Genomic DNA, 25375 nt, shown 5'->3' with positions numbered 1-25375 from the left:
AAATAAATGACGAATGCTTGAAAGGGTTATGGCGACTGCGACAGGGAGAGCGCATTGTGTAGCAAATATTTATAAAAACAATTTATTAATTTATAAACAAACAGAGCTTAGCTAGAAAAATGTGCTTAGGCAACAACAACTGTTTTGCTAATATATACAAACAACTATATTATTTTTCTCACTCTCTCTTTCTCTTTTCTAAAAACTACAGGGCAAACTTTCAGAAGAGAAGACAAGCGAAAGAGCATTTGCACAAAATAAAACGACAGTGAGCCAACAGAAAACAGGCAACAAACCGCAAAAACAAAAAAAAAAAAAAACAAAAAATTAAAAAATAAAAACAACGAAAACGAAAACAACATAAAGAAATGAATTTGTGATTATAAATATTTCAAAGGTAGTACAACAAAAGCTCATTTAATAAAACAAAACAAAAAATTAAAAAAAAAAGTCAACGGCAAAACCCCAAAACAAAAAGAAATATAACAAAATAACGCACAACAACAAACGTGGCAATAACTAAACAGAAAGCTTTGGCAACAACTACAAGTGCAGCAACAACAACAAAAAACGCGAGCAAGAAACGTAACGAAAAATATTAAAGCGCCAGGCAAAGTTGCGCTCTCACTCGCTCACACCTCTCTCCAATCTATTGTGCCGTGTGTATCGTTGAGTGCTCGAACGAGAGAGTTTCGTGTGTTCGTTTCGTGTGCGTATATGTGTGTGTGTGTGCACGCCGATAGGCAGCAGCAAAATAAGCAGCGTAGTTAAGCGAAGCAGAGGCCACAAAGCCAATTGCGCATAGAACAAGCACAGAAGCACTTTTTCAAGCGCAGAGAAGTTTCAAATAAAGAGCATAAAAAGACTCTAAACTTAAATTACTAAATAAACAAGACAAAACAAAAAAAAAAACAAAATACAAAAACGGTTTAAAACAAATTAACAAAAACATAATCGAGCCAATCGAAAGAACGCAGTAAGTGAATTAACAGCAACGAAGACAACGACGACGTTACCGTTGTGAAAATGGTAAACAAATCCAATGGCAAGCAAGCGAAGGCGGACAAGGACAAACCGGCGACGCAGACACAGCAACAACAACAACCACAACCACAGCAGCAGCAACAGGTGCTGCAAACTAACAAGAGCAACAACAATCAAATGAAAACTACAGAAAAGACCAAAAATGCAGGCAACAAAAATAATAATAACGCAGCGCGTCCAAAGAATAAATCACAGCAACAGCAAACACAGCAGCAGCAGCAACAACAGCAACATCAACGTGCCAGCAAAAAGGCACGACCCCAAAGACAGCAGCTCTTCATACAGCCATTAACACGCAGTAATAGTAACAACAACAACAATAACAATCAACATTCGCTGCAACGTCAAACATCCACACAAGATGCTGGCAACAAAAGCTCCAACAGCAAAAGCTCCAATAAAACGGCAGCAACAGTAATAGCAACAACAACAACAGCAACCTCAACTACAAACACAAACACAAACAATACTGAGAATGCCGTTACTAAAGTAAATCCCGCCGATTTGTTGACCGCCGCTTTAGCTGTGCCCTGCGCCAAGTGCTCGAAGCCAGCCATGTTGTCGTCTCTGTTGCCCTCATCGGCCCTGCCGAGCAGCGCCAGTTCGGATATGAGCAGCAGCAGCTATAGCAGCATTGGTAGCGATCAATTGCAGCTGGATACGTCCGTTGTGTACACGGGCAAACAATACCGCAAATCCAAATCCTACATGGGTGCTTCACAGTATGCAAACAAATCGACAGCTGGCAACAGCAACAACAGCAACAACAACAGCAACAACAGTGGCAACGGCAGCAATCATGTGCCTTATAGACGTTCGCAGAGCGATCGTCGCAATTCGTTCGATCGCACATTTGCTGAACGTAATCGTGATTTTGTGCCCATCGTACAGCCGCTGAAACCCGTGCTCTCCTCATCGAACATTGCGGGTGTTATCGCCAGTGCCAGCAAGCTGACCATTATAGAACGTTTCGGCAAAGGACGTGTCGCCTATCCCATAATGCAGGTGAGTTTCGCCAAGCATATGCTATAACACTGATAATAAGTTAAGCTAGTGGATATAAATGTTGATCATAATAAGTAGAATTGCCTAAAATAATTGATGACACATTTGCTCATGCAAAAGTATTTCCCCTATTTGATTAGTTGTCTGAGCTGGGATATTTTGAACTAGGATATTTGACAGCAACTAAAATTGCCCGAAAAACGTGCGAAGTTGTGAGTATTTTCGGTATTGTCTGATCTGGGATATTTAACTCCAACTAAAATTGCCCGAAAAGCGTGCGAAGTTGCGAGTATTTTCTGTATACAATATTCTATGCAATCAACGAGCACAAGTTCAAGATAAGTTTGCAATACATTTTTAGTTCACTTCATGACTAAGTTGAAATGCAACAATTTGATTGTTTTCCAAGATGTTGCAATAATAATAAGTCTCGTTTCCAATAGAGACAACACTTCTCGCAACTATTATTCTATCGCAATTTCTGGGTAATCTTTCGAAACTTTCCATTTGTCTTAGTTAGTTTCTGTGGCACACATTCATTCACACACAAACACACACACACATACACTCATATCAATAAAGATTCGAGAAGTTCTTTCTAATCAGCACACTCAACGCCACCTAAGGAAGCGGTTCTAATTAATGGCGCAAAAAGCAGTTATATGATAAGGCACTGTAAAAGTGAGAGCAAGAGAGAGTGACAAATAGGGGGAGGAAACCAGAAAACTAGGGAATGAAATTTGTGCAGAAATAGAGTTGTTTTTGTTGTGGTGTTATATTTGACATTAGTCATCACATATATTTTGAGATGCACATTGCATCACAGAATGAAATACCTTACGTATTTTATTTTATTGTTGCGACTGTAAAGCGTAGTCGCAACGCAATCACACTTGAGAAAGTTACACAGTGTGGGGTTTATCACCGTTGAAACGGGAAATTCCCCGTATTCCCCTTGCTGTGTAATTAGTTCTCTTTCCATTGTATTACGAGCGTAGAAGCATGTTTATTTGATCAGTTAGCAGTTGGGCATTGTGTTATCGCTGCACTTTGCATATTGTTGTTTGCACTCTATGCTTACCCCGTTGACACCTTCGTTTCGCTTCTTCACATGTTTGTTTGCCATGCATTAAGTATACGACTTGTTGAACATGTTTCGGGTTTCAAATTCGATTTCATTTGATTTTGATAGATTGATCGACATATGTATGAACACACACATATGCGTGTGTCAGCCTGTTTTCTATTATACATCGATTTTACGGAAATGTGAAAAACCTTGGAATTGCTTTTTGCCTGTCTGCCTGCTTGCCTGTTGTTCAAAACAAAAAAGAAGACTAACATTAAATAAAATCTAAATAAAATCCAAGACTACAACGAAATCGAAAACGAACCTCATAATAGGCAATAGAAAATCTAGTATATTTTATTTATGCAAATCATATGGATGTTATTTTAAGCAGACATCGTTGTGGAAAAATTGTGTCTGTCCAAGAGCAAGAAATCAGCAGTCGAGTATGCTCGACTACAACATACGATGCGAATCTGAAATGCACAATATAAATGGGATTTCCCCTCTACACTAATTACTATTATTATATTCATGTGAATATAGATCTGAGATGTTCACTACATTATGGAGCAATTTAGATTGTGCAGATTAAATTGAAATAGTAAAAAGTTCGTTTTTATAAAATTGACAGCTATATTCTTTGCTGTCTTCTATATCAAGTGAATATATATACAATAGTTTTCCAACTCATTATAATAATGCCCTTGATTGGCCATTGAGTATATCAACCTTATTCAAAATTGCTTCGATTAGCATGTGCGTCAGTTCATCAGTGCTGACTGGCTGGCTGGCTATCTCAAATGGCCAATAACTAAGACTAAGACTAACGAAACTAGTTCTAAATGTATGCGAAAAGGGAAACTGGTATTGATTGGTGACATGGCTACATATTTTGATAAATGCCGCGTTAGAAACACAAAACAACAACACACAAAAAAATCACCCAAGAAATCAAAATAAAAACAAAATAGAATCCGAAACGAATCAAATGCAAATTGATTGCGTGCTGTTGTCTGTGGTTTGGGCTCGTTTTAGAAAGCGAAATTTTTAATGACAGTTTTACACAAATGCGGCTGATAAACAGATGTCAATATGATAAAAACTTGGGGCCCAACGTTTGAACAACTGCTAGACTATTAGGCTGAAGAAAAGACTTTGCTGAGAGAGAGAGAGAAAAACATCGGAGTCTTGACCTTCAAAAAGGCGCTTTACAAACAATCTTAGCACACATTTTCAATGGCTAACTACACCAGTTATTCATATTCATGTATTAATATTATTATTATTATTCTTTGTGAATCACTTCATCTCATTTTACGACACTGCAAGGGGGCACAGTGGGTCGAGGTAGTCGGAACACGTGGCAAAAAAAACAAGCTATTGCTGTTGCTGTTGCTGCTGCTGCTGGGCAACGGAAATCGCTGACATGTAGATAAGATAGGCACGGCACTTGTCATCATAAAACCAAAAATACAAAATAATGAAAAATAATACAAAATACCAAATCATACTTGGCATTAACTCTTAAAGTGTGCGCTATTCTCGTATGCGACGATCGACGGGGATTTTACCACGATCTAATGAATTGAAATCTTTCACTTATTACTACTCTGCCTCGTTATCTTGCGATCCGTCACGTCATAAAGCGTCGCATCGAAACAATGAGGAAAGTATAAATATACAAAATTAAACAAATTGCTAAATACAATTGCTGTTGCTCGTCTGTCCGACTGACGCTGGTAGGCACTGTAAACATTTGTATTTGTATTGTAAAACGAAGCGCTTGCGTCAAGCAAGCGACTCCAATCGATATTATAAACGTATTTACTGCATTATACATACAAGTATTTGCATACACTCAGCTAATTACTTTGACTTTCAAAATTACCATAACATATTACAAACAATTCCAAATCTTTAATAAGCCTCCTCCCAGCTGTCTTAAATGGAGCGTCACAACACTTGTCCATTTATTTATTGCAATTCTCTTTCTCATAGAGATTGAATAGGTAACTTAAAGAAAAGTTTGACGAAATATACTATATGATTAAATTAGTGAGATTTTATAGTTTTTGAATTTTTGCTACGGTATATTTTGGCTATGGTATATTTTGAATGCAGTACTGAATCAATACAGCAATTATAGTTTTTGGTCTAATTTTAGTATTTTCGGTATATTAATTCGGTATATTTTAAAATGAATATCGCACTGTTTTGATTTTCATGGTATATTTTGAATGTAGTACTGTATCAATATATAGTATATATATAGTTGTCGGTATATTTTCAGTATTTTTTTGGTATATTAATTTGGCATATTTTAAATTGTATATCGCAATGTTTTGATTTTTATCAAAATGAGTAGCGGGTATACCACAGTTGAGCACACTTTCTTTCTTGTTATTCTAGCAAATTTTTGACACATCCACTTCCGCCCCTGTAAATAACTCTAGCATTTATAAATCCTAAAAATTTTGTTGCGACCAGATAAAAATTGCAATCTTAGGTCTTAGTTGTTTTGGCTGACAATCTGGTATGTTTTATAGTCTAATGTATGTTTTGATAGCAGTACAATACTGATATACCAAATATAGCCTTCAGTATATTTTAGTATTTTGCGGTATGTTTTTAAAATTTGGTTTAATTGAAATTGGTCTGCAGTCGAGCACACTCAATTACAGTTTCTTTACTTGTTTGTTTATCTGTAATACATAATTTGTTATCATATGTAAACTGCCGACAAAAATCATTACAAATGCAATATTTTTGTATATCCTACAATTTAGCTTCTTGTTGTTGTATTTCTCAGACGGACTTTAAATATAAATATGTGCATATATTTATTATATTATTTTAGTGGTTTATAAAATGTTTCATGTTCCGGTATTTTATAAGTCGAGTTCATGACATCAGCGTTGATTGCTTTTCATGATTTTGTGCCGATCGCGCAGATGTGTGACTTTAAATTTTTATTCAGCCATGTTTTGTTTTTGTTACCAGCTTTTTCCGCTCCGTTAATTACTTTCGGGCCAAATTAAACGAGAGTATACCCTGCACAAATATATAGAAAAAAGGGTTGTATGATTATTTGACGGTCGTAAATTTTGCTCACCTCTCTTGTATAATTTGCGTCGTAAAAATTGTATGCTAACATGGCCCAATAACTTATCGACGAAAAGTAATGTCCATAATGCAGTCGTGTGGGTTGAATTCAGATAATTTTAGAATTCAGCCCAGAGCAACTGAAGAGGAGACTCTGATAATGCTAATGATAATGATAATGATGATTTGTTATCACGTGTTTTGAGCTCGGACGGAATGCTTGCGTATCGCTTATCAAGAATGAAAACCGTGCAAAATATAATAAATATTTAATCAAAACTGAAAAATATTTGCTTATTTTTAAATTGGCCAAAAATGACTGTGTGACATTCAGAGTCGAAACACATAGAAAGTGCCACACACACACAAACACTCTTCAGGGCAGCTGTTAAAATGTCTTTGTTATTGTTTAAACAAAAATATGTACAATCACTTGTTATTCAAACGGTCGCAAAAAAAGTGTTGGCAGTGTGTTGTCTTAAAAAAGGTGCAAACGCACAGCTTTAATTAAACAATGTACCAAGAAGTTGTTTGGCGAGTTTGATGCGAATGTCAGATACTCTCGAATTTTATTTTTCAACTTTTAATTAAGAACGATAAATCTTTAAGCGCAATTAATGTGCCACTTGGCAACCAAACCTCTAACTAATAATAGACAAACATCGATTTATTAAGCTGATTTATTTAAAGCGGACTTAAGGCGTCACGCACAAAAGTATGCTACACAATAATCTGCAGCTAATTGTAAGCCTAATGAAATCCCAAGCCTAAAACTATGCAACGTAATTGCGTTAAGTAACAAAAGCGAAAGCTTTGCTTTAAAGCTCGCTGCTACGACACCGCTCGCTGTCTCGACAACACGAGTAGTAGAGAGGGAGTATGGACATGGAAGATAGCAACAGAGTTTGACCTTTGACCAAATTGAAGCAAAAACTAATTAGAAGCTTTCGGTAATTTGAGAGACTTGCATTGTGCGGTCCTAACAATGAGAGCACAATTAGCGCCATTAGCCCCCCAGACCAATGTGACAAAGAAAAAGACAAAGACGAGAGACACAAGTCTGAGTCAGTTTGACCCGAGTTGACATGATGGCAACATTGTTGTTGCCACGAATTAAGTCATTTTTGTGCGCTGATAAGACAAGTAAATAAGTGCACATAAATATTTGTATATTAGGTAAATAAAATAATCAAATCATAATAAGCAAATAGAAATGTAGAAATGCAACGACAAAAATCTTTCTGATAGCACTTGAAATGTTTGCGGTGTAACACACGCTCACATTCGCTTAGATAAGAGTGAATGCTAAGGTTTTCATATTATATATGTATATTTTTTATATAAATAAATAAATACCATTTTAATTTTGATAAGCTATCTATGCAACAGACTTTTCTATAAGCTGCTGATTGAGGTTCTCTTTTAGTTGAGTTCTTTGAAGTGTTTTATCAATAGCATATAATGCGCTTCAATGCTTCACAAACACTTGACTTTATCTCTGTTGTTTATTCAAACTACGCTGATTGCATCTTGTGTGTGCTCTTATTTCCTCTCAAAGGTGAGATAATTCGAGTGGACGACTGTCTGCTGTTGTGTATCTCCGTAAAGTGTGCAGTTTAGTTATGATTACAATTGAAATGGGACTTGAAAATATAGAAAATAATACAATTTTAATGTCAATGGATGCAGAGATATAAAAAATGCAAAAAGCCAATACCAAAGAATAAAAACTCAATAAATTCCTTGCTGTGTTTGACAACTGCAAGAAGATAAAGAAAACTTTTCTATTAAGACTTTTCAGTTCTCCCATAAAGCTGTCGATGGGTTTGTTTTGTCCGCTATAAGGATGTAAATACTAACTTGAACAATCAATTTAATCGCATAGCTACAAATGTATGCAAGGTATGCCGTATACAATGTTGTTGCCAGCCATGTTGTTACTGTTGTTGTTTGTCTATGTTTGTGTACAAGCCAAAAGACAGACGGACAGACAGACAGACGGACGTTGTTGTAGTTCTTTGTTTAAAATGCTTGCAATGCATTCGTGTGTGCACCTTTCAAATTTTTTCGCCTAATCTGAGCTCGACTTGCAATCGTCTTGTTGCTGTTGTTGAAGTTGTTGTTGCAAGTAGTTGTTGCCGCTGTTGCAAGTTGCCACAAAGCAGAGGCGAGAAGGCCGCGTTTATTTTATTATTTTTACCTTTTTTTTTTTCTTGCGTCTTTTTGAAAAGCAAATTGGTAAATTGTTTAAAGTGTGTTTTGCTTTTAGTTTTTGTTTTTTGTTTCTTTTTGTAGCTTGTTTTTCATATAATACTTACTTAACGGCTATAAAACGATTAATAATTATGCACAAACTTTCAAAATTGAAGTGTCTGTCTGGCTGGCGCTTCTTATACTCGAACACGAGCCGCAAAAGAGCCGCCTCGATTGGTATTTAAAAGACATTTAACATTTATCCACGGCTGCCGGCTAGGCTGACATTTAAGCCAAACAACAAGTGCCCCGAGCATCACTCGTATCTATCTCTCTGGCTCTCAATGACACTGGCTCTTTAAGTGACACTAAAAACGGATTAGATTATTGCGATTAATGCAGGCGAAACATGTGAATTAGTGAGCTTTATTGGCACTCGCTTTAGAGCTTTAACTCTCTGCTTCGCAGCTAGCTTAATACCATTGAGATAAGAGCTCGGTGAACTTGAGTTGCAAGCGAGACTCAAGTGAATACTACTTGGCACTTGAAGTTGTGGTTCAAGCACATTAGTGCTGAATAGACGTGCTTGAAAGCTTAACCAAAATGGTGAAGTACGAAACTGAATAAATTCAATTGTAATTATCGAAGAGTTTTATAAAGAAACTTGGTCAAATTGAAGCTCAATAACAGGCACTAGCATAATAAAGCTTTTAGCAAGTGTAGAACTTATGAAGCGTATTAATGGTTTAAAGCTTTGCTTGAAGTGCATGCATATTAGCATATTAGATAAAAGCTCTTTTTAATAACTATTGCTGAGCATAAATCAGCTTTAGGCACAATAAAGAAGCCTCTATAATAAGAGAGCTTTCAACATGTGCCGCGCTTGTGAAGAGCATTAATAGCTTGAATCTAAATTTAAAGTCGTCAAAGCTTTATAAACTAGAATAGTTAGGCATAAATCAGCTAAACTCTCAATTAAGAAGCCTAAGACTGAGCTCAACGGTACAAAACTGAATAAATTCAATTCTAATTAATCTAACTAATCTAACAATCTTACTTTTATGTAGAAACTTGCAGATTGGAAAACTTGTGAAGCGCATTAATAGCTTAGCTTCCATATTTTTATACATATAACAGCTCTAATAAGTATAGCTGAGCATAAATTGTTTTCAATAGCAGGTACTAGAATAAAAGAGCTTTCCGCAAAGTGCAGAATTCGTGAAGCGCATTAATCGTTTAAAGCTTTGTTTGAAGTGCATGCATATTGTCATACATATAAAAGCTTTAATAAATCAGCAAAAAGCTGAATTAAGAGGCCTAAGCATAAGCTGAACTGTCGCTCGTATCCGTCTAGAAACTAGTATCATTGCCAGCTGACACGTTGTCTGGGGTCGCACCTTCAAGCCAAAGTCCGGGTCACGTTTGAAGATTCGAAATTGGTGGCAACTTATCAGTCTGTATTTCAAGGGCGTTTCCTTTCTCACAGTTGCACTACGCTGATAGTTTTCAATTTACTTTGCTTCTAACTTTTATTTTTATTTTTTATCTTTGTGGCATTGTTTGTGTGGTTTTTCTGGCTGTGCGACTTATCAATGGAATGGCTCTTATCAGGCCTACTGGGGCTTCAGAGACAGCAGTTGGTCTGCTGCTTCTTGCTATTGCTGTTGCTGTCCAACAAAAAAAGAAACAACAAAATAACAGTTTTAAAAGAAGTTCCAATTGATATCATAATTAGCGCACTCGGAATGTTTTAGCTGTAATTTGTTAACCGAATTTCCAAGAAACGTGTTTCTTGCTTGGAAATAGATGCGAAAAGCGAAAAGTGTTGCCAAATTGCTTCTAATAGTCGACACGACGACACAAACTTGATAAAGTTCTACGCTTTATCAATTGTCAACCAAAAAAATATCGCATATTTGTCGTCTCTCTTTCATGGCCTCCCTCTCTCTCTCTCTCTCTTTTGCTGTGTTTATATCTGTCGGCAAAAAACAAGTTACTTCCGCTAATTATCAAATTTGTCAGTTTTTCGTTGTTATGCGTCTCTTCCTACTGACGACAATAACAAATTAAACAAAAGGTTAAATCGAATATTTCGACAACAATATAATAATAATAATAGTAATAATAATAGCTGTGTCCAGCTTATTGTTTATTTTTAGATAGTCTGACTTGCAGAAACGGCAAAAAAAAAAATAAGCCGATGTGAGCGAAATTCGTAAACACTATATTTAAATATAATTGAAGCCAATTTGAAAACAATTATGACATGGCAAATGTGACAAAATTATATCATTATTATTCATCGCAAAATCTGTTTGTTGTATGTACTTAGAGGGTCTAGAGTTCAGTTGTATTTCAGATTGAAGATTTAATAAGTATGCAGGAGAAGAACAAGCTGAGATTCTAACTGTTGCACTTTAAGAGTTGTACAATTATAATGTCAAATGAAATTTGCATTTTCATATTAATATTCATAATTTGTGTATTTCTTAATTAAACTGGTATTCCGCGATGATGATTGTTATCATATTTGCAGTGATATCTTGACATTTAACGTGGAAAGTTTCACTTTCTGTGACGGAGATAACAGACACTCAATATTCAATGTCAATTGAAAGCTTTTATTTACGCAAGTGTCGCACATTCGCAAAAACAAACACACGATGCGATTTGATTTACGCATGTGAGCTTTGCAAGCAAAAGTTCATTAAAACTTACTGGAAATGAACTTGGGGAAGCTGCTTAAAGGATTATCCTTCTGCATAACCACGAAGAAAGCTTTTATGATAGAAAGCTTCAGATTGTTAATAGACTTTATATTGAAAGTTGATTTTAAGCTTAAGCTTAACACTTTTGTAAAAAAATATATTCTCATTCTCATAATAATCCTTAAAACTTCAAAGCACATTACGTAGATTAAAAGCTTAAACTACAGAAACTAGATTTTGTGTGAGGGGAAGCTTTCAAACACATACAACTTATCATTTAATTCGTGATTCTCAATTCACAACTCAAACTTGAATGAGTTGGCGACATCTGTGTGATGATGTTCGAGAGATCCGTAACAACATTTGCAATCTGACAGATACAAAAACAAACTATACAACTTCAGGCTGTCAGCTGAAGCAATTTTCAATTTTCAATTGAAATAGAATTTCATGTCGACTTTTTATTATAATTACATTGCGGTTTTTTAATTGTTGTTGGCGCTTTTAGAAGCCAGTATTTAGAACTAAACGATTCGAACTAAATAATAACTGAGTCATCGCTGAAGGGAAGGGAAATCACGTGCTGCGGCAGCGACTGCGACTGCGACAGCGAACGAGTCTTCAATTAACATTGAAATAAAACTTCAAGTTGGCCCAACAAAACTATTAATCAGAAATCTTTTGCTTAGTTTATTATTTTTGTATTTTTTTTCGTTCGTCTTTTTAGTTTTTTGTTGGCTTTTGCTTGCTGGTTTTTGTGTTTTGTTTAACTATTTAGAGCGCCACGTAGAATGCGGATGTTGAATACATTGTTTTGATCATCGAACAATACATAGAAGAACGAGTACTATGAGATAGTGTATCTGTATCTCGTGTGTGCATGTGTACGAGAGTGTATAGTATATAGTATCTCGGAGTTTGCTCGTATCTCGTATTCATGTGTGGCATCCACTTATGAATGGCGCATTTACTTCAAATCATTTAGCTTGTTCCGCTATTGTTGTCTCCCATTGAAAAACCACACATACATTCATACTACAAGTGTGTGTGACGATTGAAAAAAAAAAAAAAAAAAAACACCAACAATAATGTATTTTTTAGTCGATTTATGTTTTTATACCCGGGTAGAAGGGTATTATAACTTTGAGGCTGCAGGCAGAAGGATTAATTTCTCTTAATCAGCCTCATCAGCTGTGTGACAAAAAAGTGCCTACTGCAATTCGGTTTAAGTTTGTTTGGCTGACAACTTAGTATATTTTATACTATATGGTATATTTTCTGGTATACTTTATACTGTAATTTGCACTCGATGGTAAATTTCGATTGTGATATTCTATAGATATACCAAAAATAGCCTTCGGTATACTTTAGTATTTTTGTGGTATATTAATTCAGTATATTTTTAAAATATGGTTTTATTTAAAATGCGTAGCGGATATCTTACAGTCGAGCACAATCGATTGTAGCTTCTTTGACAATCTGGTATATTTTGCACTTGTATATTTTGAGTGTAGTACTCTATAGATATACCAAATCGAGCTTTCGGAATATTTCAGTATTTTTTCGGAATATTAATTAGGTATATTTTTTATGTATAACTATATCGATATAGCTTTGTATGTTTATATATTTTTGGTAAGTTGGTATATTTTTAGAATATGGTTTTATTGAAAATGGGTAGCGGGTATCTCAAAGTCAAGCACACTCGATAATAGCTTTCCTACTTGTTGTTTTTAATTTGTTGGCGATTTTTCTGTTACGCTTGCGCATTAAGCGCCGCTAATTCTTTTATTGCGACTGCTTTTGCTGTTCGCTATTGCCATTGGAAGCGCGCTTGGAAGAGCTGAAAGAGTTCGGAAGACTGCCTTTGGCAAGGTCGTTCTACATACCCCGCACACACACACACACTCACACTTGGCATACACACAGAGAGATACTTATAATTACACTTATACTGCAATAACTGTCGAGTATCGCAAGTATTTGTTGTTGGCACTTGACAGCGTCTGATCAACAATTCCCTCGTAATTTTATACACTCTTATTTAGTAATATATATCTATTGTATGTGTGTGTGTGTGTGTGTGTGTGTTATTATTAATTTATTGTTTATATCTATTTATTTTTGCGTTGCCTTGCGGCATTTGGCGGCTTTTTCTTTCGGCTTAATGCGCAAAAACACCAAACACGCCATATTTACACACAAAGTTTTATAGAGTTATTTTGAAGGGTTACAACACACCACACAACAACAACAACAAAGACAACAACAACGACAACAACACGGCAGCTCAAGTGGTTCGCTTTGCTGCTTTGGTATGCGCCTTTAGGAGACCTCATACCAATCTTCAATACCCTGTAAGCTATGAGGCAGCAAAGAGTGGTTGCAATATCTGGAAAATTTCATTAACAAGTAACGAGATTATCTGTGTAATTAAAAGATGAATATTGGGTTTTTCCCAATAATAACAAGATTTTTGTTTAGTTGACTTAATTGAGTTTTATAATTACAAACATTAAGTTTTAATCAAGAGAACAAATCAAGCCATAAATTTTAATTTTGATATAAATATTCACGTAGTTGCTGAACTCTGACGAAATGTAAACAAAATACAGATTTTTAGATAAACCTTTTCAGTTGTTATACCATAACTCGCATTTGGTATATTTCAAGTATTCCCAATCTTAAGCCAAAATGAGTATTTTCCTTGCTGGCAACGTTCAACGTTCGCCTGCTTTTAAGTGTGTTTATTTTTTCTTCTTTCTATGCTTTTTGTTTTGTTTTGTTTGCCAAAGCAGCGTCAAGTAATTAAGGTTTACTTTATTACGGGTATTTACGAGTAAAGTGCCTTGCAAGTTGGCATTTCAGGCTTCTAATTGGTTTTTATAACGTTATTTCTTTTCGAAAGGTAAATACCTAAACCATGAGAACCAACTCTTTACCCCAAATTATAACAGCTCTTTAGTGGACGACCTCAATGCAAATAAAAGCTCCACTTTATGTATATTGAAAGTAAAATCAATGATCCTGTCGTTAATTGTGGAATTAATTGAAATATCTAAAGAGTGAGAGTGGAGCTCTGGTTTCAATAAAAGATAAGCGCGACTTTCAGTTAAGAATTTGACTTTAATTTGTTTAGTCAGTGCGGACAACGATGAAGATAAGTTTGGCTGTCACTTCCCTTGACTTTCAACAGCTTTGGTTTTGACTTAAACAAGTAAGAGAGCTAAAGTAAAGTCTGCTGGACTGTGAGACACCCGCTACACATTGTCAATAAATGCAAAACATTGCGGTATTATTAATAAAATATACCAAATTAATATACCGAATACAATACTAAAATGTACCACACAAAGTTTGGTATATTGATATACTCCAACACTTAAAATATATTACAAAATATACCAGATGGTACAACCAAAGTAATTAAATCATATCAACTGATTTCTTGCATACCTACTACATTTCAAATATACCATAAAGTACAAAATATGCCATAGATTACTAAATATACCAGATTGAACGCACAACCAAAGCAATTAAACCATATAAAATAATTTCTTGAATAGCTTCTACATTTGAAATATACCATAAAGTACAAAATATACCAAATTATCAACCAAAGCAATAAAGCCATATACAATTATTTCTTGAATAGCTTCCACAATGTTTATCTGATCGCCACAAAATTTTCTGGAATCATAAAGACTGAAATTATAATTGGAAGTACCATTGTGATCTAGATAACACTTTCTCGATAAAAAACTGAAAAGTACAATACCCTCTCATAGATTTAAATTATAGCTCTGAAAGTGAGAGTAAAGCTAACTCTCTCAGCTAAGCTGAACTTTTGTTGGGCCATAAATATGATATATGAACTACTTAAATGAGTTCAAGCAGCAAAAACAAATCTAACAACTTAATATACTTACATTCATAATTACTTAATATAAGGCAGCTAACTAATTTTAATAATCTGAATTCGTTTCCCTTGATCTACAATTGCATTACGCTTGAGTGTTTAATAGATTTCAGTTTTCAGTTTTGAGATTTCCAGATTTGAGATTTCAGCTATCTGAAGTGGTGTATTAAATTAATTGAACTCTGCGCATTTACTTATGAAATAAGCTGATTAAATTTGCCTGCATATTGAGCTATGCAGTTGAGTTGACTTGACGTCAAGCGAGCGTAAATTGAAACGGCAATTGCAAGAAATGAAAGGCAGTCAAGACACTTGTAGGTTTGGTCTTATAAAATATATAAAATTGAAGAAAAAAAAAAAAATGTATAAAAAAAGGAAAACAAGAGCCATAGCAACAACAACAACAATAAAGTCCAATAAACAAACAACTTCAATGTCAATCCAATGCAGGTGGCTGGTGAGCTGCGGACTGCGCCCCAGCTTTCGGTTTTTGGTCAAAAATAAAGAGAGATACAAAAAGAAAAAAAAAACCAAATACAAAATAAAACGTTGGCGCTTTGATTTATCTGTAACGTTCGTTAAACGAACACACACAGATACACAGAAACAGCTAAAGCTTCAGTTTCAGATACAGATACAACATTTTCTATAGATACAATATACACAAAAAAAGCAACAACAACAAAATAAAGGCAAAATAATAAAACTCTGCAGACTCGTTCGGTTAATTGTTTCGCTTTGCTTTTGGCTGTTTTGTAATCGCATTACGTTGATTTTGATATTTGATTTTTGCTCTCTTGCCTTTGCTTGGGGGCATTTGCAACTCGTTTTTTGTGGTCAGGTTCTACGTGTGACGCCGTTTGTATCTGCCGCCTCCCCTTCCCCTCTGGCGCCTCCAATGCTCCCCCGTTTGCAGTGCGTGTAAATCGATCTATAATTAGGGTTTTTTTTTCGTTTTCAACCATTTTTGCTTTTTTTTGGGTTTTATTTCTGATTTTTTTCTGGGTGGGAAGATCCGGTTCTTTTGGCAAGGATGTATGTATGTCATGTCAACATTGTAATCTTTATATATTGTTCGAGTACTTCTTATATTGTTTTGTACATTCATTCTGCTTTTTATTCGCGTACGCGAACCGCACCCAAAAGTAACCCAAATTCTTGACAAGTTGTTGCACTGCAAGAAAAGTCAGGGTGATTATAAGAAGATCCTATAAGTTCCAACTTTTTTTTGGTATATCAATTTTGTTTAATCTGTTATTGATAATCTGGTATATTTTGTACTCTATGGTATATTTTAAGTGTAGGAATATATGAATATACCATTTACATTTTGTATTCTATGGTGTATTTTAAATGTATGAGTATATCAATATACCATATCTAACGTTTGGTACATTTTAGTATTTTTCCGGTATATTTAAAATGAAATTTGTAGAGATGTAAAATTTGTAATATAACAATCCATTAAAGCAAATCATTCATTAAGTATCAATCATATATCAAAATAAACTTGTTTTATATTAAGAATGCTTTTCTTTGAACACTCATTTTAAGTTTGGTATATTTAAAGTCAAATTTTTAAAATGAATCTATAATAATGATGTCAAATTTGTAATATAACAATCCATTATGGATAAAGAAAATCATCAATTAAGTATTAATCATATATCAAACTAAATCTGTTTTATATTAAGAATTCTTTTCTTTGAATTCTCATTTAAAAAATATATTCTTATATTCAAACAAAGTTTTTTCTCGCAGTGTAACACTTGAAATTTGTTCAGGTGCTCGCTGCAGAAGGATTATAGTAAAGTCGTATGTGTTATACGAATAGAATTCGATTAAATTCGATTGGATTGAATTGAATTGGATTGGATTGGAATGGTCTGGGCAGCCGAAGCAGAAGCAGACGCAGAAGCAAAAGCAATAGCATCAGCTTCTTGGCTGCGCAGCAGCAAGTCCAAGTTTTGAGTTCGTTGTCTGGCAAGTTGCAGCAGCAAAAGCAGCAGCAGCAGCGATGGCAACTGACTGCACTCAGCTCGTAAACTGGAAAGATCGGTTTCAGGTTTCAAGGACTTTCTGTGGACATTCACTTTTCGAGATACGACGACGACGACGACGTGTAGAGTGCATAGAACCACCAATACGAATGCACAACTCGAATGCTGACTGACGACTAGCTCAACTCACTCACTCACACACACACACACACACACACGCTCACTCACACACTCTTTGACTGACTGACTGACTGACTGGCATACTGAGCTGCATTTAATGCCGTTCGAATGCTTTGTGGACCACGAGAGCAGCGCATGGGCAACTAATCGGCCTCTTTCCCCCCTCCCATGCACCACCATCACCATCACCACCTCACTCTTCTCAGACTACGACAACAGGTTGTGACTTGTGTGCAGTCAACACACACACACACACTCACAGAATTTGCATAAGATAAAACTGGACCAGCCCTGGGCCCGAAAAAACCAACACACACAAACACATGGGGATCTAGCCCTAGTATTGTCAGCAATGCACAGACACACACACACAAACATGCACATATTCATGCTCAAACAGTTGGGAAAGTGCAGACAGCCGCCACAGCAGCTTGAAGCTTAAGCACAAAAGCTTCCAATCTCTAAGCTCTTAAATGTGCGCGATGCTTTCAAGTGTTATTGCAGGCGCAGTTGTTGTTGTTGTTGCTGCTTTGGTATTTCGACTGCTTCAAAATTTGTTTTTGTTTTATTCGAAAGTAATATTCGCCAGCGGCTGCTGCGCCTGCTTGTTGTTGCTTCTCTTGTTTTTGTTGTTCTTTTTGAAAAGCAACGGTACATTGTATTTGCATTTATGTACATATCATTGTTGTTGCTGTTATTCTTTTTCTTCTTATTTGTTGTCGTTGTCGATTTCATTTGCGTTTGCATTTGTATTTGTTTTTGCATGCTTTGCTTATTGCATTGAACCGCAACCATCGTTATACGGTACAAACAGCTTAAACAGGCGCGGGGTATGCGCGACGTATGTATGAGCTTGTGTGTAACAGACAGTGAAAGAAATGGAAATGAAATTGATGGATGTTTTGATTAAGTTTTAGTGTGTCAAGAAATTCAATTTAAAATAGGATTGCGATTAATTAGAAAATGTTTTAAATAGTTTTCCTTTTTTTTAAGTCTTAGAAAATACCTACTCTTAAATATTTTTCATTACAATATTTATTTATTTCTATATTGGTTTGAATTCATAACCTTTGAACTCAAAAATTGTTTTTGTGGGTATTTGCAAGTCGGTGCTTTCATTTCTATTGTCTCATATTCAGCATTCTTGCTTCATTTTGTCGCTCATGTTTGTTGTTGTGGTAGTCATTGCAGTCATTACACAATAAATTATAATACGGGTTTGTCAGTCAAGTCACTGTATCGAAAGGTTTGCTGGAATGCCCCACGATGCCTGCGCATCATCATTATTGTCATTAATATTATCATGCATATACTCGATATAATACCCGACATACATACATACATACATATATTCTATATGTGATCGTTTGTTTGTCCGTCTCTGTCTGTTTGTTCTAACGCTCTTTGGGAACTCGTTTCGTTTCGTCTCGTTTTCGAACCAAGGTGCAAACTTGATTCGCATTTGGCGGCGCATCTGCAATTTTGACATTTCGACTCAACCTTGAAATCAAATGCGAGCTGCTGTTGCTGATGCTGCTGCTGCTTGTCTTGTTAAGCCGTCGTCTTAGTTCATAAATTGAGCACTTGATGAGCTGATTACCGATGCAACAATATGGCTTAATTGAATTTCATTGCTGGCGCCCTCTGGCCAAATCACAGCAAAGTCTTAAGACTTCAAGTGCTATTTATTTGTATAATTTCAAAGCTTGGTTAAAGGTCATTTCTATATTTTGGCTTTGACATTGCAACGCCAACTTACCTGAATAAGCACTCCACTCGCTCCCACTCACTCACTCGCACCCTAAAACACTCACTCTCATTAACTCCCTCATCTCAAACTCTCACTCACTCACTTCCTTTTAGTTCTCGCATTCTCTCGTTCCCTTTGGCTTGCGTGTACTGCGCAATTCGAGCCGAAAGCTTTCACTCAATGCGCTCCACCGGCAAAATACACTCGAGGCTTGCGCATTGACAAAGGTCAATAAAGGACTACAGAAAGCTTTCGCGCGCACGCCTCACTCTCAAGCTCTCACTCTCACTCCCACTCTTGCTCTCTCTGGCTGGCTGCTCTTCTGAGCATGCTGTCTGTCTCGCTCTGACCATATTTTTATGAATGAAATGCAGGCAAGCGTATAGAGCACAGCACACACAGAGGGCGCTTTCGTTCCACCCTCAATGCAAACCTACGACAATTGTGTGCGTGTTTGCTGTTTTTTTTTTCTTTTTTTTGCTTTTCGCTCTTGTTGTGGATTTTGGGCGACAGCGCCAATGAATGAATGACGCAGGTTTGCGGCTTGTGGAAGCTTCGCGAGTCATTCACAATGACGTCAGCATGCGTAATTTGTGAACTCGGTGTGTTTCTCTAAGTCTGTGTGTGTGTGTGTGTTTGCGTGGGCGTGGGCATCACAACCGCATTGCATAGCGTAAGCGGCATATGTACGTTGATTGCAAATCCTTTCGGATTATATTACTCGATTTATCTGGCAAAATAAAAATGAATGAGAAAAATACAAATATTGATAGATAAGATTGCCTCCACATGCTATGAATCAATCGCCTGGCAACGGTAAAATGTTGGTGTCAATTGCCGGCTTCCACTTCTCCACTTCTCTTCACTTCCCTTCTCCTTACTTCCCTTGTGAGCTCAGCGTGTTGTCCTTACGTAACATGCTTGGCGTAGTTGAACTTAAATTGCGCTTAATTGAACGCTATGTTTCCGGTGGCGGTCATGCGCACGCCCACGACGCCATGGGCGCCACATACACTACATGCCACGCCCATTGAGAGGCGCCAGTCGACAGTCTGCAGTCGGCGACGCATATGCCACATGTGCATCTCACTCCTGTGTGCGTTCAATATCCTTACCACAACAGCGCTTTTTTATACGACTAACGGAAATGGTCAGCAGGGTATTTCTAACTAACTCAAATGTAACTAAACAGGCGATAGGATTAAGCTTTGTCATCTGTCTGTCGTCATGTTTAAATACACTAATTTTGGTGATATTATTCCACAATGATGCACGCTGATCACTTTGGTTTTAGGGTTTGCGCTATGTATCGATAGAATAGACATATGTTATCTGTCTGTCTGTCTGTCCATATGTTTAAACTCCTATGTATCAAAGATTATTAGAACTATCAATAACAAATAACTTTTAAATTTCACTTTTTTGAGTTATACGTACATCAGTTTGGACTTAGATGTTTCGGATCAATTTGGATTTAAAATACTACACATTTGAAAAGTAATACCTTTTTAACTCTATAAATTAAATCTTAGGGTTGTGATCTTACAGAATTCTAAGCTAAAGAACTTTACAGTCAATTGTTTTGGCTAAACTAATATTGTATAACGTGCGCACATCAGTTTTGATTTAGATGTTTGCTATGTGCCGGTAGAATAGAGTTAAATAATCTGTCTGTCCGTCTGTCTGCATGCTTGAACATCTATATCTCAAAGTCTATAGGAAATATGAACACTAATTTTTGTGATATTAATTTTTAGTGGCAAATCTAATCAACCAATCAAATTCCAACTCAAAATTTGGGTTAAAAATTACGTTTCTTACAAAAATTAAAAAGTTGAAGTCTAATGTCCAAGAAAAATTTCCTAAGAAAATATTGAAAGTATTATTAAATACCAAATTTTTTCATATCAACTTATTTTCAATCATCATTGAAATAATACAGATTAAACAAATTCTAATGCAGTGTATAAACATCAATTTTTGATAACTACAATCATAGCCCCCAAATGATTGCTAAATAAGTTTTGCGTGGATGGTATCCCATAAGTCGAGCACGCACACTTGTTACTTTCTTACTTGTTGGGTGCGGGCTTGAGCCTTGGGCGCCGCTTGGCTGTCCCCGTTGATTGTCCATTGCCAGTTGCCAGTTTGCCATTTTGCCATTTTGCGGTGGCAACAGCAGCAACAACAGCAGCAGCTGTGTCCCATAATCGCACTCAAGCCATTGAGCCAAAAGTCCAAGCTGGAGCTGGGGAAATGGAGCCGGAGAAATGGCAGATGGCAGTTGTGTGTAGTGGCAACGTTTGTTGTCAGCTCATCGATTTTTCATTAGGGCAAGCATCATTGAAGTCCTGTCAAGCTGTTGAGCTGGCGTCATCAGGCTTAAGAAGCTGTCGGCTATATCTCATCTCTCGACTCGAAACAAAACTATGTTGAATACCCTTTCCATTGACTTTGGTTTCCACACTTTTTCCAAGGTGCAAGAAAAATGTGACCTTTTGTTGTGTTGTGTGTGGTGTTTGGATTATGAAATCGGTGTATAATGAAAATCAGGTTTACTTAACTATTTAGTTTACTGATATTTCGGGGGTTTTTTCTTTGGTTTGTTGTTTAATGCAATATGCAAATATCGACTTGAACAACAACGAAATGTAAACTGAATATGTAAATTGTGATTTATGGCTAATGCATTTCGGCCTAACGTGTTGGGCCATTATAATATTAGCGAGTTGAATGGAAATCGTGTGATTAGCTGGAAAAGCTGTTTGCTATATTTGCATTAATTACACAATCAAATTGCTCGTAACTTGCTTATCTACCTTTTTTGTATTTCACTAATGAAGCAGTATTTGAAATTTCGCGTTCTAATTACGAAAAATAAAAGAGAGTAATAATGTCTTTTTATATTATTCCTTATTATATTCGATAGAGCATTTAATATTCTTTGGCATTTTAGTTTGCTTGGCAACACGCTTGACTTTCCATTTTCTTGTTTGCCATTTCTCTCTCTCTCTTATCGCGCACATTTTGGCGCATTTCCCTTTTGGCCATATTCGCGCTGCCCACGCCAAAAATACAACCAACAGTAACAGAAAAAAAAAATAATAGAAGCTGGCGAAAATGCATGCGGCAAGTTTAGACGGGATTCTATTTTTAGCTGGCAATTTGTAAATAGACTGGCAATAAGGAGCACCCTCTCAATCAAGTGAAGTCAAGTGTGTGTGCGTGCTGACAGTCTACGTGTGTCTACTAGTATACCATATACAATATATAGTATATACTATATACTATATATAAATGTCTATATGGTGTTTGCTGTGTGTGCGCGTACTTTGTGTTTCATGCTGATAAACATTAAATGCTTATCAACAATTTGCAAGCGGCCCACACAAATGCAGACAGGAAATTGTTGCCGTGATTTTCAGCTCACGAGTTGGTATTTTTTACAACACTTTTACTCTGTAAAAGGTGTTAAGTTCTGGGGTATGCGGAGCTGGTAGCTCAAAACAAATCACTAAGCTGTTTTGTGTGGTACACGACTAAAAAATATAGCTATAAATTGATAGAATGTTTTCAAAGACCTTCTCCAATAACTTTTGTGTTCACACTACAATTCAATTTAAATACTGAATAGTGACTTAATTATACCTAAAGAATAAATTCAGTCGACATTTTGTGGAATGCTTTCAAAGACATATATTTTTCAAATTTCTATTACTCTCACTTTTAAAAAAGTATTAATTTTTTGAAGTGTTCAAAGTTTTATTTGAAATAGTATAATTCTCCTCATACTATAAATTTAGTATCAATTTCTTTAGAATACCACAACATAGTGCAAATTTAATATTCCAATTATTTCTCTATACTTTAGTATATATTTTATGTAGTATGTATTATTATATATTAGTATATATTATGATATTTCTTGAGGATACCAGCTCCCCATACTATAAATTTAGTATATATAATATTTCTTCGCAATACCTCACAATACTGCAAATTTTGTAAATTCTATTAATCTCCACATACTATATATTTAGTATATATTTATATATTTCTTAAAAATACTGCAAATATAATATTCTAATTATCTCCCTATAGTATAAATGTAGTATTTTATTTTTAAAATACCGCAAAATACTGCAGACTTAATATGCCCAATAGTTCAGTATTTTCTTCTGATTTTTACAGCATATCTAATTGTTGTCTTCGTTCCACTTTTTATGCTAGCCACAATTTTCTTTTGGGGTCTGTCTTTACGTTGGCGTCAGGCACACGACAGGACATCAATTTCACGGTCATTTGGTTGCACGATGGAACAGAGGGGGGGAATGGTTAGAGGGAAAGTAGGCGTGGGCGTTTTGTGGAAATTGTAGGATATTTGGCAGCATTTAGCGGCGTCGCTTTTCATTCTCTTCTCTCTAACAATATATATAATATTTTACGTTGGCCAACCAAGATTTTCAAATGTGCCACAAAGAAAAAAAAATAAAACGTTGAAGGCAACTTTCAATTTTGCAGCTCGTGCTGCAAAATAATTGTTGTGCGTGTGTTTGTGTGTGTGTGTGTGTATTATCAAATTGGTTCATGGCAATGCTGGTGCGTTGTGGCAACAGCAACAGCAACAGCACGAGCTCGTTAACGCCGCCTAACGGAGGCTGCATGCCACGGAGGCGTTGCGCCAAGTGTTAGGACACAATTCAGACGGCAAATGCAGCAGCAGCAGCAGCAGCAACAACATGAGCAGCAGCAGCAGCAACAGCAGCAGCGACAGTGGCACTGTGGCAGCTGCAACCAGTTCCATTCTAATGCGCCTGCAAAGTGAGCGTTTGCTGTGCACTAAACTGTCAGCACATACAAGAGAAATACAGTCAACGAAATTAAGAAGTATTAAGATAAAATTTTCAGTATAAATATTTAGTATATTTAGTACATATTAGTAAATCTTTAAGATTTACATTTATAGATGTTTGAGTTACATATACCTTACGAAATTGAGAAGCATTAGAATGCAATTTTTAGTATAAAAATATAGTATATTTTGTATATAGTAGTATATTGAAAATATTTCGTATTTTCATTTATTGATTTTTGAGTTACATATACTCAAGGAATTTGGGAAGAATTAGGATAAAATTTTTAGTATATATATATGTATATATACAGTATATTTAGTATATATTAATATATATATGATATTTACTATTATAAATGTTTTGAGTTACATATACTCAACAAAATTGAATAGTATTAGAATGCAATTTTTAGTATAAAAATATAGTATATTTAGTATATAGAGAATATTTCGTATTAACATTTATAGATTTTTGAGCAACATATACTCAACGAAATTGGGAAGTATTAGGATACTATTCTTAGTATAAATATATGGTATATTTAGTATATAGTTAATATTTAGTATATACATTTAGAGATGTTTGAGTTACATTGAGCTACATTCAGGTGATTTCAATTGTCTGCTCTGTATAAAAAATTTTTTATATAATTTTATTTCTGTCATTGAGATACAATTATAATAATATTCAATTTTCAGTCAAGTTGCTTTTATAAAAAATAGGTAATTCTATTTCTATCGAAGTTGATTTGATTTCAATTTGTGCTCCAAAGTTTCTTTCATATAAAATACATATTAGTTTTGTATCTTTGTAATAGATTTAATTAAATTCATCAATATTTTTAGTATAAATATATAGTAAATTTAGTAACTATATTATTTTGAAATGCATTTAACAATGTTCATCTTAATAAGCTTTTAAGTTAAGTTTCTTTTATAAGAAAATGATAATTGAAGTACTATATTTCAGGTGCCTTAAGCTATATTTTAGCAAGTTTTATTTAAATTTTGGGCTGCAAAGTTTGAATCTTATAAAATAAATAATTGTGCTTCTATCTTTGAGATACATTGAGTTATAACCTTGTTAGCTTGCTTGAGGTTTCTCTATGCTCTAAAGATGTTTGTTTATAATAGCCCCCAACTACTTTTCTCTTAGATTCTTTTGCTTGTCATCTTTGAGTTACATTTTGTAGTTTGATCTAGATTGTATCTGAAATTCTGCGAAGTCAATCTGAGTTGCTATTTCTGCAACAATTTGGCACATTGTTGATGTCTTTGATATATGTATGGATAGGGTTTTCCTAGGAAACTGATGCAATATTCGCAATCAATGTTTCGATGCTGGAAATTTGAAATCGATTTTGAGTTAGATACTTGAAAATGTTAGTAAAGAATAACTAGAGATGTGTTTATGGTAAATTGTGAGACAATGATGCTGCTTGTTCTTCAAGTGTAGCTTAGTTACATATCAGTAAGTATGTATTTATGTAGAGAGACAAGAGCAGTAGGTACATTTTAGATATGTAGCTTATAAGTCGAGTGCA

The 25375-nt window shown here is 35.3% G+C and overlaps 1 protein-coding gene across 1 annotated transcript in view; it reads left to right on the top strand.

Annotated features, from left to right (window-relative positions):
* Positions 1-25375, top strand: part of LOC117570207 (terminal nucleotidyltransferase 5C) — a 70791-nt gene that overhangs the window by 3326 nt on the left and 42090 nt on the right. The window contains exon 2 of the mRNA XM_034251696.2: positions 212-2049. Coding sequence (XP_034107587.1) covers positions 1027-2049 — 1023 coding nt within the window. The 5' untranslated portion in view covers positions 212-1026. The remainder of the gene's footprint in view (positions 1-211; positions 2050-25375) is intronic.

Source organism: Drosophila albomicans, chromosome 3, assembly GCF_009650485.2.
Source record: "Drosophila albomicans strain 15112-1751.03 chromosome 3, ASM965048v2, whole genome shotgun sequence".
NCBI lineage: Eukaryota > Metazoa > Arthropoda > Insecta > Diptera > Drosophilidae > Drosophila > Drosophila albomicans.
This window is presented reverse-complemented; position numbering and strand designations above follow the sequence as displayed.